Genomic DNA, 15471 nt, shown 5'->3' on the forward strand with positions numbered 1-15471 from the left:
AACCACAAACCTTAGTCTCCAAATTCTTAGATGTTATTTATGTTATGAAATGAATTTGACAAAATCAATATTTGTACAATTTGCTGTAGTTGAGTTGCCACCCGCTATAGCTGTGGTGCAACGATGGTGATGTAACTTTGTTCATGGTCTTTTTTCTATGATGGAATTGTACAAAAGAAATGCCACTGTTCTGCATGTAATATGCTGCCTCTTGATTTCAGGCATAGCAGAATTTCAACCCTGACTAACCCGGTCCACTTGATTTTGGATATCCGTTCATTTTTTTAATTCAAGTTTGATTTCTCCTCTTTATTTTCCCTCTTTTTTGATTTTGGATATCTCGCACCACTTATTACCCGCTTACGATGAGTACTTATTGTTGGAATCACCATATTGTTCATATTCACACTTCAAGAACAAAACTTCAATTTTTGAACTTTGATAGCCAACAAAAACCATGGGATCTTTAGGTTTTGGTTTTGCTCACAACTTGAATTTTTGGGCCTTCTTGGGTAGTGAAGATTTCAACCTTGGTAGTTAGTGTAAAAACCAAAAACCATTTCAATGAACAGGCAATATAACTGGAAGAATAGCTCCCAATCCCTTTATATCCTCTCTTGAACCCAAACAGACGAAAAACAAAATCCTTTCCTGCATGATAAATTTGGCCATGCATATCAATCCCTAGGCACCGCAGCAAAAGGATAGCACCAAAGCTTGATATCATGAAGATCTTCCTGCAATTTAGTCCAATCAAAAAGAGAGAAATCACACAACTGGGAATTCTTTATTTTTCTTTTTCAACATTTTTGTTTGAGATAGGCTAATATTCATTGCTCTCTAATTTCAATTTTCCACTTATAGCATGCATCAAGCGTATATAAGCTCTCTGCCAATAACAAAGAATATGAAGTAAGGCCACATTACTTATCAAAAAAAGTATTATGGGCCACATTTAATCTGTCTGAACTCCACCATGAAGTCAGCAAGAGAAAACCACAGGAAAGGGCATCGCCTTATAGCAAAACAAAACCATGACATACTTAACAACATTACTGAAACAAGGTTCTAATACCATGTAACAAGCATTTGCTGGGTCCAAATCACTTCAATATTATGTCATCACACAACAATGGAAAGTTTCGAGAAATCATAAAACAATCTAGCCAGGTCTTGGATTCCCGGATTAAACTTAAGACCAACTTCCTTTGGTAAAGCCTGTCAATTGTAACTTGAGGAATACAAAGTACAATGCAAAAGTTCCCAAACACTGCAGAAGAGAATCAAGGCAAGATAGCAACAGAAAAAAGAACAGTGCCAAATTGGTATCATTACATATCCAATGGTTGAGCAGTAAAATAAATCCTGAAGCAGTGAAATCTTAGAGATTGTAGTCTCAAATCTCTGAAGTAGCAGCAGCAATAAAGACTACATCATACCTTGCACAAACTTTTACAACATCCTTCGACAAGTGCACTATGCCACAATCAGTTGACTCTTAATCGGAATCCTCGTATACTTCTCCATCATCAGATACCTCGTCAAAGGATCTTATGTCAAGCTGGTAACGAAGTATACCCCCGATCCCACCAAACCCTCTGCAAAATTGTGATCCCTCTTGGGATTTGTTGGTGACAAATTCAAGTGTGCAACCAAACCGCTTGTACTCATTCGCAAACCATTCAAGTAAGGGCAACTTCTCCTGAACCTCCAACTCTGAGGAGGTGGCTGGATCCCGGAAGTTGCTCTGATCAGCCTCTTGTTCCTTGTTCAGGTGCTTTATGAGAATCTCACCTGTGGTACTGTTTTTCAACACATACCTGTTAATATCCAAGTTTTCCCACACAATGAGGGTTTCCACAGCACCCATTTCTAGAGTCTTCAATGTGTCATCAACACCAAAGACATATTTACCAGTATCCTGACTGATCTCCTCAAAGTATTTGCCAATCAAGCGTTTCTCTTGTATAAATTTCACATTGGATAGAATTTCTGAGGAAAGCTCAATGGCTTGATTGAAACCATTTTCCCCTCCATAAGAAACATCAACCACATTCAATATCTTTGCTTGTAATCGAGGATCAAACATATCTGACTGACTGAGCTCAGTCTTGAAGTCAGCTGAACCAGCAAGTATAAGCCCAGCAACATTAGGCTGACTTGTAGCAGGATTAATGAAGAACTGTGTGGCAAGTTCTGCAGTCTTTCTTACATAGTTGTGTCGCTTTTCCATTCGAAGACGAGCAAAACGTAGAGCTGACTGCCCTCCTCTTCCATGCTTCTTTGGTAGATCGACTGTGAACTTATGAAGCACTTCTCTTGTGTTTCCACTCAATGTCCCAAAAAGGGTGCCATTTCCATCCATGACTATAAAACCAAACTTGTCATCAGATTCTAAAAGTTCATTTAGAGCTTCTGTGTGAAACTTATTGTCACAGAGGTAGAGTGATGCATTTATAGGCTTAAAAGGCTCAAAGTCAATCGTAACCTTCTTTTCCTTGCCATCTTCAGTAACAATTGTTCCGGTATAAAGCACCAGCCCATTGGGAGGAACCTTGTTATAAAGCTTTAGCCTCTGTTGAGCAGAAGTAATGGCCCCCAACACTGACTGACGGTTCACCCTACTTTTGATGTTTGAAGCAGTTCCAAATTCATCACCTAACATCTTAGTGACCCGAGATATTTGATCACGGGGAGGCATAATAAGAGAAATCATGCTGGTACCATTGCCTCTTGCAGCTTCCAATGCTTTGATCAACTTCTTGATTTTCCATATCTCAATGTTCTTATCCGTTTCTTGAGCATCTGCCATTTTATGTTTTGATAGACACAACTAGAACAAAAATAGCAGTCTAGCAATAAAGGTAAAAGTTAGAAAAATATTAATTAAAAGTTAAAAAAAAATGCATTAGTATTATCAACCTTTTAGTTTTTAAAAAGGACTTTACAATCCAAAAACCACTAATAGGACCAAAGAAGTATCATAAATTGGTTCACCACTATCATAAATTCACAAGTATTATAACGATTAAGAAATACTAATACAACTTTACAACAACAAATGATATGTGTTCCGCATATTATCAAAACATGAATGCATACACAGACAAAAGCAAGGACCATGTGAATATTTATATAGATGGGCAAAAGCTAGTTTAAAATTAGCAATTAAGTTGTCAAGAATATTTATCACTATAAAGCTCAGTTAGTAATTCTACATAAATGAATGTATAATACAAGTACTTTTGTAGAGACAAGTTTTATATAATCATAGGTCAGATTCAGCAGAACCCATGAGCTACAAATTTTACTGCAACTAGTCCTACAATGAGACCCTAACTAAGAAATAAGCCAAGAGCTCTATGCCATTTCCAGCACCCACAAAATTAACACACATACGAATCTCAACATCCTCATTTCCACTTGCAACAAACAGCAAAAAAGCATATCATGAGCCACCCATGTAAGATTCACATACCCTTTAATAAATTACTTCATATCCATGCTTACAGATCCTAGTAAATAAATTGGTGCTAATTTTTATGGCGATGCAATCTAATATGCTTTCCAAGTGAGGCCGAGGGTATCGTCATGTACAACAACCACCAAGCCTTAGTCACAAAATTTTGGGGTCAGTTATAGATAGTCAAGGTCAGTCACATGTATTCTTTTCTACCAACTACTATCAAAAGTTTGACTCTCTATAACTTCCTTAATTCACATGTCCTTTTTTCACTACTACTATAAATGTCATTAAACAAACAAACAAACAAAAAAACACTATCCAAGTTGTCAACACTAGTATTTAGTAAGTATAACACAATGAACTGAGAATCACCCACCATTTCATTTGCCCCAACAATTATAATCAGCTTCAAAATTCCATCTAAACGAATAATCAAAGCAAACCCAACTCATAATCACCAATGAATTACAAAAACATGACAACAAGTAATGCTATTAGTAGCACCTGCTGGACCCATGACATTCAACCGTGTAATAAGATTCAGATGGGTACACCTATAACTAACTTAACTAACTATAATAAATACGTTCTATTTTACCAAATTTGAAAATATTGACTAAATTTTTTTGAAAGATCTGTTCCAATTTTGCCCCCCAAAAAAAGTTACTAAAATTGTTTTTAATAGGATCCAAAATTAGTTGCGAAATTGGCATAACCGTAAGATCATAACCGCATCAATATTTTCCATCCAAAAATAAATAAATATAAATAAATAAAACAAAAATCAGTTAATATAAATCTCAAAGTAACAGAATCTAAACTACAACGAAAATTTATTTAAGGAAATAGAACAAGAAAAAAAACGTTATTGTTACCTTAGTGGTTAGGACAAATCGGAAAGGAGACTTGGAAGACTAACAGTGAAGCTCTCTGTCTCTCAAAGATGCTCTTAGGGTTTCTTTAGCACCGACTTTTGAGGGATTTTTTATTTTATTTTTTTATTATTTTTTATTTGTCTAATTGTTGGGCCCAAAAATAAGATGAGATGAAACTATAAAGTTAGAAATATGGCCCAAATTTTAAAGGGCTACTGGGCCTACATTCTTCTAAAACCTAAGCCTAGAGAATTTGAATTTGAATTTTTTTTTTTTTGATGTAACGGCACCAATTGGTTTTTTTTAGTAAACTTTGTATTCTAACCTTAGTTCTTCCTTCGATCATATGATATTTTACCAATCTAAAAAAATCTCTCCTATAATGTTTTCTTTCATCTTGTTTGAAATGGTGATATAGAGTCCGTTTGGATAGAACTTATTGCTGAAAACTGAAAACTGAAAACTGAAAACACTGTACAAAAATAATTTTTTAATGTGTAAAAATTACTGTTCATCCCAAAAAGTACTGTTCATTGGCCTAAAATCACTGTTCATGGCCAATGAACAGTGACACATGCGCGTGGAAAAAAAAACGGCCAGACGTGGACGCAACTGTGCTATCCAAACGCCCTCATAATGAGTTTTTTTTTTTTTTTTGGTTCACGAGAACAAACTAAATTGGAGTCATAGGTAGTGGACAAATTTTTAATTGCTTTGCAACTTCTTTTTATTAAGTAGTTTTGGTAATTAACTTAGCACATAGTTACAAATACTAAAGAGCAGAAGAAATACACAAATTTTGTTGTTCTTAATGATAGCTCTTTATCATCAGACTAAGATATCAATCGGTTTTTTATATAGGCCGGGATTGAACTTCAAATCTCTTATTCAACCATTAAAGAATTTACCAGTTGAGCTAACGGAAACCCATGATACACAAATAATTTAATTAATCACATTTACAAAAACAACTAGAAAAAAAAAAAAAAAGGAAGGAATTATGGTTTTCAAGTTCAGAGTCTCCCTTCTAGAAAGGAACCTTTCTAGAGAAAACTATTAGGGCTAGTGTAAAACCTACCGCCAAAACCCACTTATCAAAGCAAGCCTTTTGAAAGTGGGTCTCCAACCAAGTTTGTTCTCATTAGCAAAGAAAAGCTTATTATGTCACCATCTTAAGACAAGATGGAAGAAGATGTTACATTTATTTTACCATTTTATTGTTAGTTTGTAAATTTAATATTAAAGTTAGGTAATAATTTATGGGTTTGGATACCATTTTATTGTTAGTTTGTAAATTTAATATTAAAGTTAGGTAATAATTTATGGGTTTGGTTTATCCAGCACTTTTTTTTTTAAAAAAATTCATTTTATTTTAATGAAAGGCTGTCACATCATCTATCAACTAAATAAAATGTAAAGTTTAAAACTCACTTTTACATATCATTGCATATTTACAACAAATAGATACATCGAGTTAAAAAAGTATTAAATGTAAATCATACTCATAATTTATCATTTTTCTTCATTCCAATGCTACTATTAAGATCAGATTAAAAGCAATGCCTATTTTCTTGGTGAGGCACCTCGTTAATCAACAACGTGATGACTGATGACTAAGACATGAGTAAGATCCTAGTAGTATGCGTAGGAATTTTCTGAGAAAAAAAGAGAGAGGTTATTATTAAAGTGCGTGCACGGTTGGATTTTTAGAAGTTTCTTTGGCAGAGCAAAAAGCCACCTTGCTTACCAAGCCATTGATTGATGAGTTTATTAAGTCTAACCAACTATCAAATAGATACTAAAATATTAGACAAATCAAGATAGCATATTATTGGAACTGATCCCCCCCCTAGACTATGACATTTGACACGTTTCGTGAGGTTGTGTTTTACCTAACAAAATAAAAGAATTATCACACGTTGTTCTTCGTTTTATTAAACTATATATATAAATAAGTTCAACCCACACACACAGCTCTCTAATTTTTTTTTTTTTTCTTTTAGACAAAGAGGATTTGAATTTATGGAGTATTGCTTCATAATTATTACTTACTAGTGTGTACTGTGTAGTCATGCGTATACGTTCAACTACAACTAAAGATTTTAGAAAATGTTCAAATTATATATGGTATATTAGTATTAGTTTACACTTTACACCTTTTTAAAAGCATACATTTCTAAAATATGTAATAGTTTCTTATTTTATATATTTTTATGTGTATATATATATATATATAATTTAGAATTTAGAATTTAATTGGTTTTAAACTTTTTGGTTTTTACACCCAATAATTCACTTGCCACCAAAATAAATAAAATAAAATAAAAAAACTTAGATGGACACATGACACAAAATTAATAATCCAATTAAAATCTAATTGGATTTTCTCTCAAATTTGTCTATTTATATATATAATCATTATTTCAAGACACCGGTAAATTTCTTTTCTATGTAGACAAAAATCGGTTCTATATTTTTTATATTCAGTGATATAAAGATTTTACTAATTAAGTTTATTAAAATCCATAATTTAAAAAATTTTGTAATCAAGGTTATTGAAACCAAGGGCGGCTTGGTGTATTTGAGGGCTTTAGACAAAAACTAAATTGAGACATCATATATATTTAAATGTCTTTTTTAAATAAAAAATTAATATTACTTAAACTCTATTATCTTATTTTAGATGTAAAATTACTAATTAACCACATTTTTTTTTTGAGAAAGTATAAATACAAAAAAAAAAATTGAAAAAAACTTTTCACACCTGTTAATGTGGCAGATTGATAGTAGTAAGTAAAAATGTGATATTAGTGGTTGACCTAGATGAGAACTAGTAAAAATTTGCCAACTCAATTGTTGTGAAAAATTTTGTATATTGCTTTTTTTATAGAAGTTCTTTATTCACAACATTTTTACAACAAATCTTAGGTGTTAAGTTATTACTAGTTCTAATTTGAACCCACCATTGAAATTACTTTGTTGCCCACCAATAACAACTAGTAACAACCTGACACTTAGGATTTGTTATGAAAAATGTTGCGGACATAGTATTTTTTTTTCTTTTTTTCTAGTTTTTCATTTGATAAAATGATATTATTTCATTCATTAGTTATTATTTGAGTTTAACTAATACTATTACAATATAAAAATAACCATATTGGTTAAAATTTAGGGCGCCTTAAACAACTGCCTCATTCGCTAAACCACATAGCACACCTTGATTGAAATTAATCCCAAGTAGAACCCCTAAACCTTGACAGAGTTGTTAAGGTAGGGTTTGTTATACCAAACACAATTAAAAGAACAAATCTGGTAAGACTGGGTGTATATATATATATATATATCCCACATTTTAGTCATGACCATTAAAAGAATATATAAATAAGTTCAACGTAAATCGAGGGCTTGGGGCTTTTTCTTTTTTTCCCATCATCTCTATGCAATAATAATAATAATAATAATAATAATAATAATATGAGAGAGTTATTTTTCAAGGGTCCGATTAATGTGTGCCCTAAGAGCACACGTTAAGCCATCTATTTTTAGAAATATGTTCTCGAGAATTGAAAAAACTGTCAATATTTTTTCAAATCTCAAGAAAATATTTACAAAAATAATTAATTATTATGTATCCTTATAGAACACATTAAAATAATCCATTTTTTAATTAGTCAAGTACACAAGAACGCCCAATTGTCAAAGCATAAACCAAGTACGATAGGTGGCTCTTTTGTAACTTCAATAGGCTCGAATTATTTATATGCAACTCTGGCTGAGAAAACTAACAGTGAAGCTCTCTGTCTCTCAAAGATGCTCTAGAGTTTCTTTAGCACCGACTTTTGAGGGATTTTTTATATATTTTTTATTTGCCTAATTGTTGGGCCCAAAAATAAGATGAGATGAAACTATAAAATTAGAAATCTGGCCCAAATTTTAATGGGCTACTGGGCCTTCATTCTTCTAAAACCTAAACCTAGAGAATTTTTTTTTTTTTTAAATTGATTTTTTTGGATGTAAAGGCACCAATAGATTTTTTTTTTTTTTAGTAAACTTTGTATTCTAACCTTAGTTCTTCGTTTAATCATATGATATTTTACCAATTAATTTTTTTTCTTCTAAAAAAAATCTCTCGTATAATGTTTTCTTTCATCTTTTCTGAAATGGTGATATGATGATTTTTTTTTTTTTTTTTTTGGGTTCATGAGAACAAACTAGATTGGAGTCACAGCGTACAAATTTTTAATTGCTTTGCAACTTCTTTTTATTAAGTAGTTTTGGCAACTAACTCAAGCAAGCACATTGCTACAAATACTAAAGAGTTAATAATTCTTTTTTAGAAAGTTTTATCCTATGACATTCGCTCCTAATAATAATTATTTATCATTGAATCAAGACACCAATCGGTTTTTAGTATAGGCAGGGATTGAACTCCAAATTTCTTATTCAACCATTAAAGATTTTATCCAGTTAAGTTAACTGGAACTCACGATACACAAATAATTTAATTAACCACATTTACAAAAACACTAGGGAAAGAAAGGAATTATGGCTTTCAATTTTAGAGTCTCCCATCATCAATGGATAGCATTTTATTTATTTATTTTATAACATAAATAACCTTTCTAGAAAAAACTATTAAGACTTGTATAAAACCTACGTTGGCTGACCTCACCTGCCAAAACCCACTTATCAAAGCAAGCTTTTTGAAAGTGGGTCTCCAACCTAGAGTCCGTTTGGATACAGTTAAAAAATTAAAAACTGAAACTAAAAACTGAAAAACACTGTAGTAAAATAATTTTTTAATGTGTAAAAACACTGTTCATTTGAAAAATCACTGTTTATTGGCCTAAAATTACTGTTCATGGCCAATGAACAGTGAGAGTAGCGCGTCCAGCAAAAAAAAAAATTTTGGTACTGAAACGCAAATACTGGGCATTCTAGCCCCATCCAAACATACACCTAGTTTGTTCTCATTAGCAGAGAAAAGATTGTTATGTCACCATTTTAAGTGTCGGTTTTTAGGATTAGTTTAGTTGAAATTAAAATTTTCTTATTAAAAGTGTAAAAAAAATGTAAAAAAATAAGTTAAATAGTACAGTGATACTCATAAATAGTACCAAAAAATGTATAGTATCAAAAAGTATAATGATACCCATAAATAGTAGCAAAAATAAGTTGAAAGTGGAGATAAACTAAAAAATTCAGTTCATCCCAAACGACAAAATGAAAGATGTTACATTTATTTTACCATTTTATTGTTAGTTTGTAAATTTTTATATTAAAGTTAGATAATAATTTATCATTTTTCTTCATTCCAATGCTACTATTAAGATCAGATTAAAAGCAATGCCTATTTTCTTCGTGAGGCACCTCGTTAATCAACAACGTGATGACTGATGACTAAGACATGAGTAAGATCATAGTAGCATGCGTAGGAATTTTCTGAGAAAAAAAGAGAGAGGTTATTATTAACGTGCGTGCACGGTTGGATTTTTAGAAGTTTCTTTGGCAAAGCAAAAAACCACCTTGCACACCAAGCCATCGATTGATGAGTTTATTAAGTCTGACTAACTATCAAATAAATACTAAAATATTAGACAAATCAAGATAGCATATCATTGGAACCAGTACCCCCCTAAACTATGACATTTGACACGTTTTCGTTTCGTGAGGTTGTGTTTTACCTAACAATTTAAAAGAATTATCACACTTTGTTCTTCATCTTATAAAACTAAATATATAAATAAGTTCAACCCACACACACAACTCTCTTTTTTTTTTTTTTTTTAGAGAAAGAGGATTTGAATTTATGGAGTATTGCTTCATAATTATTACTCACTAGTGTGTAGCTGCATATATATATGTACAGGTACAATTAAAATTTTTAGATGTTCAAATTATACATAATATTAGTGTGTGGGGCAAAAGGATCCTGGTGGGAACGTGGGCCTTTTGGGCCTTGTTAAGGAAGGCCGACCTGACCCTGGGGTTAGAGATTGTTGGTGCTATGGGTCGGCCTATACGCCGAGGATCCGAGGAGCCAGCCGAGGATGGTTTTCCCCTCGGACTGATATCAAAGAACCTGAGACTTCATGGTAAAGGTTAGGGAATGACACGGTCAAGACCAATGGTTAAAGGGAGAGAACCCTTGAATGTCCTAGAAGCGCCGATGTTGGAAGAATATCAAAGGTAAAGGCTGCTACCTCCACATTAAAGACCCTGCACCTACCACCCTGGCCGCATTAATGAGGAAGTGACACTTAAACAGTGGAAGGGAAACTTCTAGTTACTGTTCAAAGGCACTAAGAAAAGAAATATCTAGGCTAAGGGAGGAATTGGGGGCAACACGTGGATAAAGTATTAAAAAGAGGAGTATTTAAGGAGGGACCTAGGACAGAAACGAGAGGGAACTTTTTGTAACCTAAAAAGAAAAAGAAAAAGAGAGAGAGATATAATATAAGAACAGCTCTCGGCTTACGTCCGAGGAGGCCTATTTACATTACTCCTTTTTTGTTTCCAAGTACTTGCAATCTTTAGTTTGTCATTTCATCCTCATACACTTCTAACCTGGGTTTCAAGCCCACACTCTACAAATTCATATTGTTTAAGGCTCATTGGGCCTGAGCCCATAACTGTTCTTGGGTCCAGGTGCAATTGTGCACTTACAATTGGCGCCGTCTGTGGGAATCTAGTCTAGAAGTAGTAGGGATATTATGGCAGGCTTAGGCTCTCATCATGCAGAGTCACAAGGATCACAACCGGAAGATCATTTCGAACGTCTTGAACAACGTAGGGATCGTGAGGGAAGCGTCCATACAGAATATCCAGGGGCTAGCCATACTCGTGGAGGGGGTAGCACTACCCACGATGAGGGTTCTAAATCCATGCAGAAAGAAATCAATCGTTTAAAGAGGAAGTTACGCCGTGCTAAACGTAAGGTTTCCCCGTCCTCGTCTAGTTCTTCCTCAAAGAAGGATAGGAGAGTTGGCCACAGTTCGAGGTCATATTCCCCCACCAGCGCAACATCCTCTGGTGAGGAGAATGACCAGCCAATCCGCAGACGTAAGAAGCTTCGTTCTAGGGGCTTAGGCAACGATACCATGAGTAGGGCGTTGCACCAACTCTCTAAGTCTCCGTTTTCACGGAGGATCGAGAGGGGGAGGCTTCCCAGGAGGTTCACCCAGCCCACCTTTACCATCTATAATGGCCGGACTGATCCGGTGGAACACGTGAGTCACTTCAACCAAAGGATGGCAGTGCACTCTCATAACGAGACTTTGATGTGTAAAGTCTTCCCCTCCAGCTTGGGACCTGTGGCTATGAGATGGTTTAACGGTCTCAAATCGGGGTCTGTAGGCTCGTTTGGGGAACTAACTAGGGCATTTGCTTCGCGGTTCATTACTTGTAGCAGAGTCCCTCGGCCATTGGACTCGTTGCTATCCATGGTCATGAAGGAAGGGGAGACACTAAAAGCATACTCCGACGGATGCGGGAGATGTTTAATGAAATAGACGGCGACTTTGATGAGGTGGCGCTTAATACCTTTAAGGTGGGCCTCCCTACTGATCACGACCTACGAAAGTCTTTGACGAAAAAGCCCGTCCGCAGCGTACGCCGTCTTATGGATCGTATTGATGAATATAAAAGGGTAGAGGAAGATCGACGGCGGGGAAAAGGAAAGGAGAAGGTTATCCCGCAGGAGAGAAGGGATTTCGGGTCGGACGGATACCACAACAACAAGCCAAGGAGGGATTACTTCGGACAATCCGGCTCGGCGGTACCCCAGCTGTAAATGCGTGTTCCGAGAACCGGTGCATCGGTTATTAGAAAAAGTTCGTAAAGAGCCCTTCTTCGGATGGCCCGGCAAAATGGCAGGTGACCTGCGAGAAGAAATCAAAACCTTTTACGTCGGTACCATCGGGATGTGGGCCACACTACCGAGAAATGTCGGACCTGTGGAACCATTTAGAACGGCTCGTCGGTGAGGGAAAGTTAAAGCGGCACTTGTGTCGGCCCAGGGCGAGTCGGTCAAGTTGGTTCAAACAACCAGAGGAATAGTTCATCTCGGCCAGCATTGGGGACAATTAATGTTATCTTCGCTGCACCTGGTAGGACCGGCTCAGGTCCTACTAGGGTTATGGCGGTTTCCCATTCGCAGGCCGAAGAGATTAAAGAGCACTTTACCTGTCTTGGGTTTCTCCGAGGAGGATAAAGTAGGGACTATCCAGCCCCATGACGATGCTCTTGTGGTTACCCTCAGGATAGGGAATTATGATGTGAGAAGGGTGATGATAGATCAAGGCAGCGGTGCAGATATTATGTACCCTGATCTATTCAAAGGGCTGAGGTTGGAGTTGGAAGATTTAACTCCTTATGACTCCCCACTTATAAGCTTTGAGGGAAGGGCCGTTGTGCCCAAGGGGCAGATCCGTTTACCCGTTCAATCCGGCTCAGAAACGGTTGACGTAGATTTCATTGTGGTTGACGCGTACTCTCCATATACAGCCATCCTCGCCAGGCCATGGCTGCACGCTTTGGGAGCTGTCTCTTCTACCTTACATGTTAAAGTAAAATTCCCCTCGGGGGAGCATGTTGAGGAAATCCTCGGCAGCCAGGTAGTAGCTAGGCAATGCATATCGGCTGCGGTGCTTCGTCAGTCAGAAATTAGGTCATCAACCTTGCCCATCCAGGAGTCATAGCAATTAACAGCTCCGGAGGCACCTGGAGCGATGATAGAAGATGAAGCTGTTTGTGAGGAGTTAGAGAAGTTTGTAATAGCCGATGATCCGGAGAGGTTCTTTCAAGTTGGCATACGATTGCCACACCAAGAGAAGATGGAGTTGTTGAAATTTCTGAAGGATAATCTAGATGTCTTTGCATGGGACCCCTATGAGGCTCCAGGTGTAGATCCGAACTTTATTTGTCATCATTTAAACGTCAATCCGGCCATTGTTCCGAGGAGGCAGCCACCTCGGCGATCTTCCCGAGAACATTCTGAGGCTGTGAAGGAAGAGGTTCTTAAACTCAAAAGGGCGGGGGCTATCAAAGAAGTTTTCTACCCTGAATGGTTGGCTCATATTGTTGTCGTTAAGAAGAAGAACGGCAAGTGGAGAGTATGTGTAGACTTTGCGATTCGAACAAGGCCTGTCCTAAAGATTCGTTCCCAATGCCACGGATTGATCAACTGGTAGATGCTACTGTCGGACATCCTCGGATGAGTTTTTTGGATGCCTTTCAGGGTTACCACCAAATTCCCTTGGCGTTAGAAGATCAGGAGAAGACTGCTTTCATTACTCCAACTGGGAACTATCATTATAAGGTCATGCCATTTGGGTTAAAAAATGCGGGGGCTACTTACCAAAGAATGATGACCCGAATGTTTGAGCAGCAAGCGGGAAAAACATAGAAGTATACGTGGATGATATGGTGGTGAAGAGTAAGACGGTACCTTCGCACATGACAGATTTGGCCGACACCTTCCGGATGCGAGGAAGTATAAGGTGCGCCTTAACGCCGCCAAGTGTTCTTTTGGCGTGGGATGCGGAAAGTTCCTAGGATATATGATCACTCATAGGGGCATAGAGGTGAACCCGGTGCGGAGTTAAGGCTGTTCGAATTTGCAGCCGCCTCGGAACCCAAAGGAGATTCGAGAAATTGACCGGAATGATTGCTGCGTTGAATAGATTTATTTCTCGGTCGGTGGCCGGTGCCGTCCTTTCTTTCAGTTGTTAAACAAGTGGAAAGGATTTCAATGGACTGAGGATTGTGAGTCAGCTTTCCAACAGCTTAAGCAATATCTTTCTCGACCACCCATTTTATCTCGCCCTGAGGTGGACGAGGTTTTATTCGCTTATCTGGCCGTGGCTATTCATGCGGTGAGTCTAGTTCTTATAAGGAATGAAAATGGAGTGCAGAGGCCGATCTACTATGTTAGTAAGTCCTTGAATGAGGCCGAGGTGCGCTATCTGCCCTTGGAAAAAGCGCTTCTGGCAGTAGTCCACGCCACGCGTAAACTCCCTCACTATTTCCAGTCTCATACTGTGGTTGTTTTGACCCAGTTGCCTCTCAAGGCTGTGTTGCGCAGTGCTGATTATTCTGGCAGAGTGGCAAAGTGGGGAACCATTTTGGGAGCCTTTGATGTTAAATACAAGCCTCGCACCTCGGTGAAAGGTCAGGTCCTCGCTGATTTGGTGGCAGAGTTTGCTGAACCATTGTTAGAAGAAACTTCAAAGGAAGCACACATGGGTGAAAAAATCGGTGGGTGTGATCACAGCCGTATCGCCCTCGGCTTGGAAAGTTTATGTGGATGGGGCTGCTAATCATAAAGGGTCTGGCGTTGGACTTGTTCTAATGTCCCCTGAAGGAATTGTCTTTGAAAAATCTTTGAGATTGGCCTTCTCGGCTACTAATAATGAGGCCGAGTATGAAGCGGTCTTGGTAGGCATGCAAATGGTACGTAAGATGGGTGGCAAGGAAATCCATTTGTTCTCGGACTCTCAGTTAGTAGTCGGCCAAGTCATGGGTACCATGGAAGCTAGAGATTCCGTAATGCGGGAATATTTGGCCCAGGTCAAGCATCAGCAGGCTGAATTCGACTCCTTTGCCTTAGCTCATGTCTCTAGGAGTGGAAATACTCATGCAGATTCTTTGGCTACGTTGGCAACATCCTCGGCTCAAGGTCTACCAAGGGTTATTCTCGTTGAGGATTTGGTAGAACCTTCTCTTGTAGCTGCTAACGCACCTCGCGTCCATCTAATAAGGCCTGGTCCTAGTTGGATGGATTCGATCATATCTTTTCTCAAAAATGACATCCTTCCCGAAGACAAAGTTGAAGCAGAAAAGGTACGTCGAAAGGCGCCGCGTTTCTGGTGTCCGAGGACCAGAAGCTATACAAACGATCCTTTTCGGGACCGTATTTGTTGTGTGTACACCCCGAATCAACGGAATCATTACGGAGGAATTGCATGAAGGAATTTGTGGGAGTCACACTTGGGGAAGGTCCTTAGCTCATAGAGCCCTTACTCGGGGTTATTGGTGGCCCAATATGCAGAGGGAGGCTCGGGACTATGCCGAAAGTGTGATCAATGTCGAGGAGGTTCGCCCCTAATATCCACCAACCTGGAGGGGTTC

The 15471-nt window shown here is 37.5% G+C and overlaps 1 protein-coding gene across 1 annotated transcript; it reads right to left on the reverse strand.

Annotated features, from left to right (window-relative positions):
* Positions 1 to 1040: 1040 nt before the first annotated feature.
* Positions 1041 to 4466, reverse strand: LOC142636205 (eukaryotic peptide chain release factor subunit 1-3). The gene is made up of 2 exons (XM_075810337.1): positions 4342 to 4466; positions 1041 to 2852 (listed from the first exon to the last, which is right to left on the reverse strand). Exon 2 carries the CDS (start codon positions 2810 to 2812, stop codon positions 1499 to 1501), a length of 1314 nt encoding a protein of 437 aa, XP_075666452.1. The 5' UTR covers positions 2813 to 2852; positions 4342 to 4466; the 3' UTR covers positions 1041 to 1498.
* Positions 4467 to 15471: the final 11005 nt, after the last annotated feature.

The sequence above is a fragment of the Castanea sativa genome, chromosome 5 (assembly GCF_040712315.1).
Source record: "Castanea sativa cultivar Marrone di Chiusa Pesio chromosome 5, ASM4071231v1".
Classification (NCBI taxonomy): domain Eukaryota; kingdom Viridiplantae; phylum Streptophyta; class Magnoliopsida; order Fagales; family Fagaceae; genus Castanea; species Castanea sativa.

Coding starts and splice junctions, on each gene's coding strand:
- LOC142636205 (XM_075810337.1), bottom strand. CDS start 2,812: ATGGCAGATGCTCAAGAAACGGATAAGAACATTGAGATATGGAAAATC.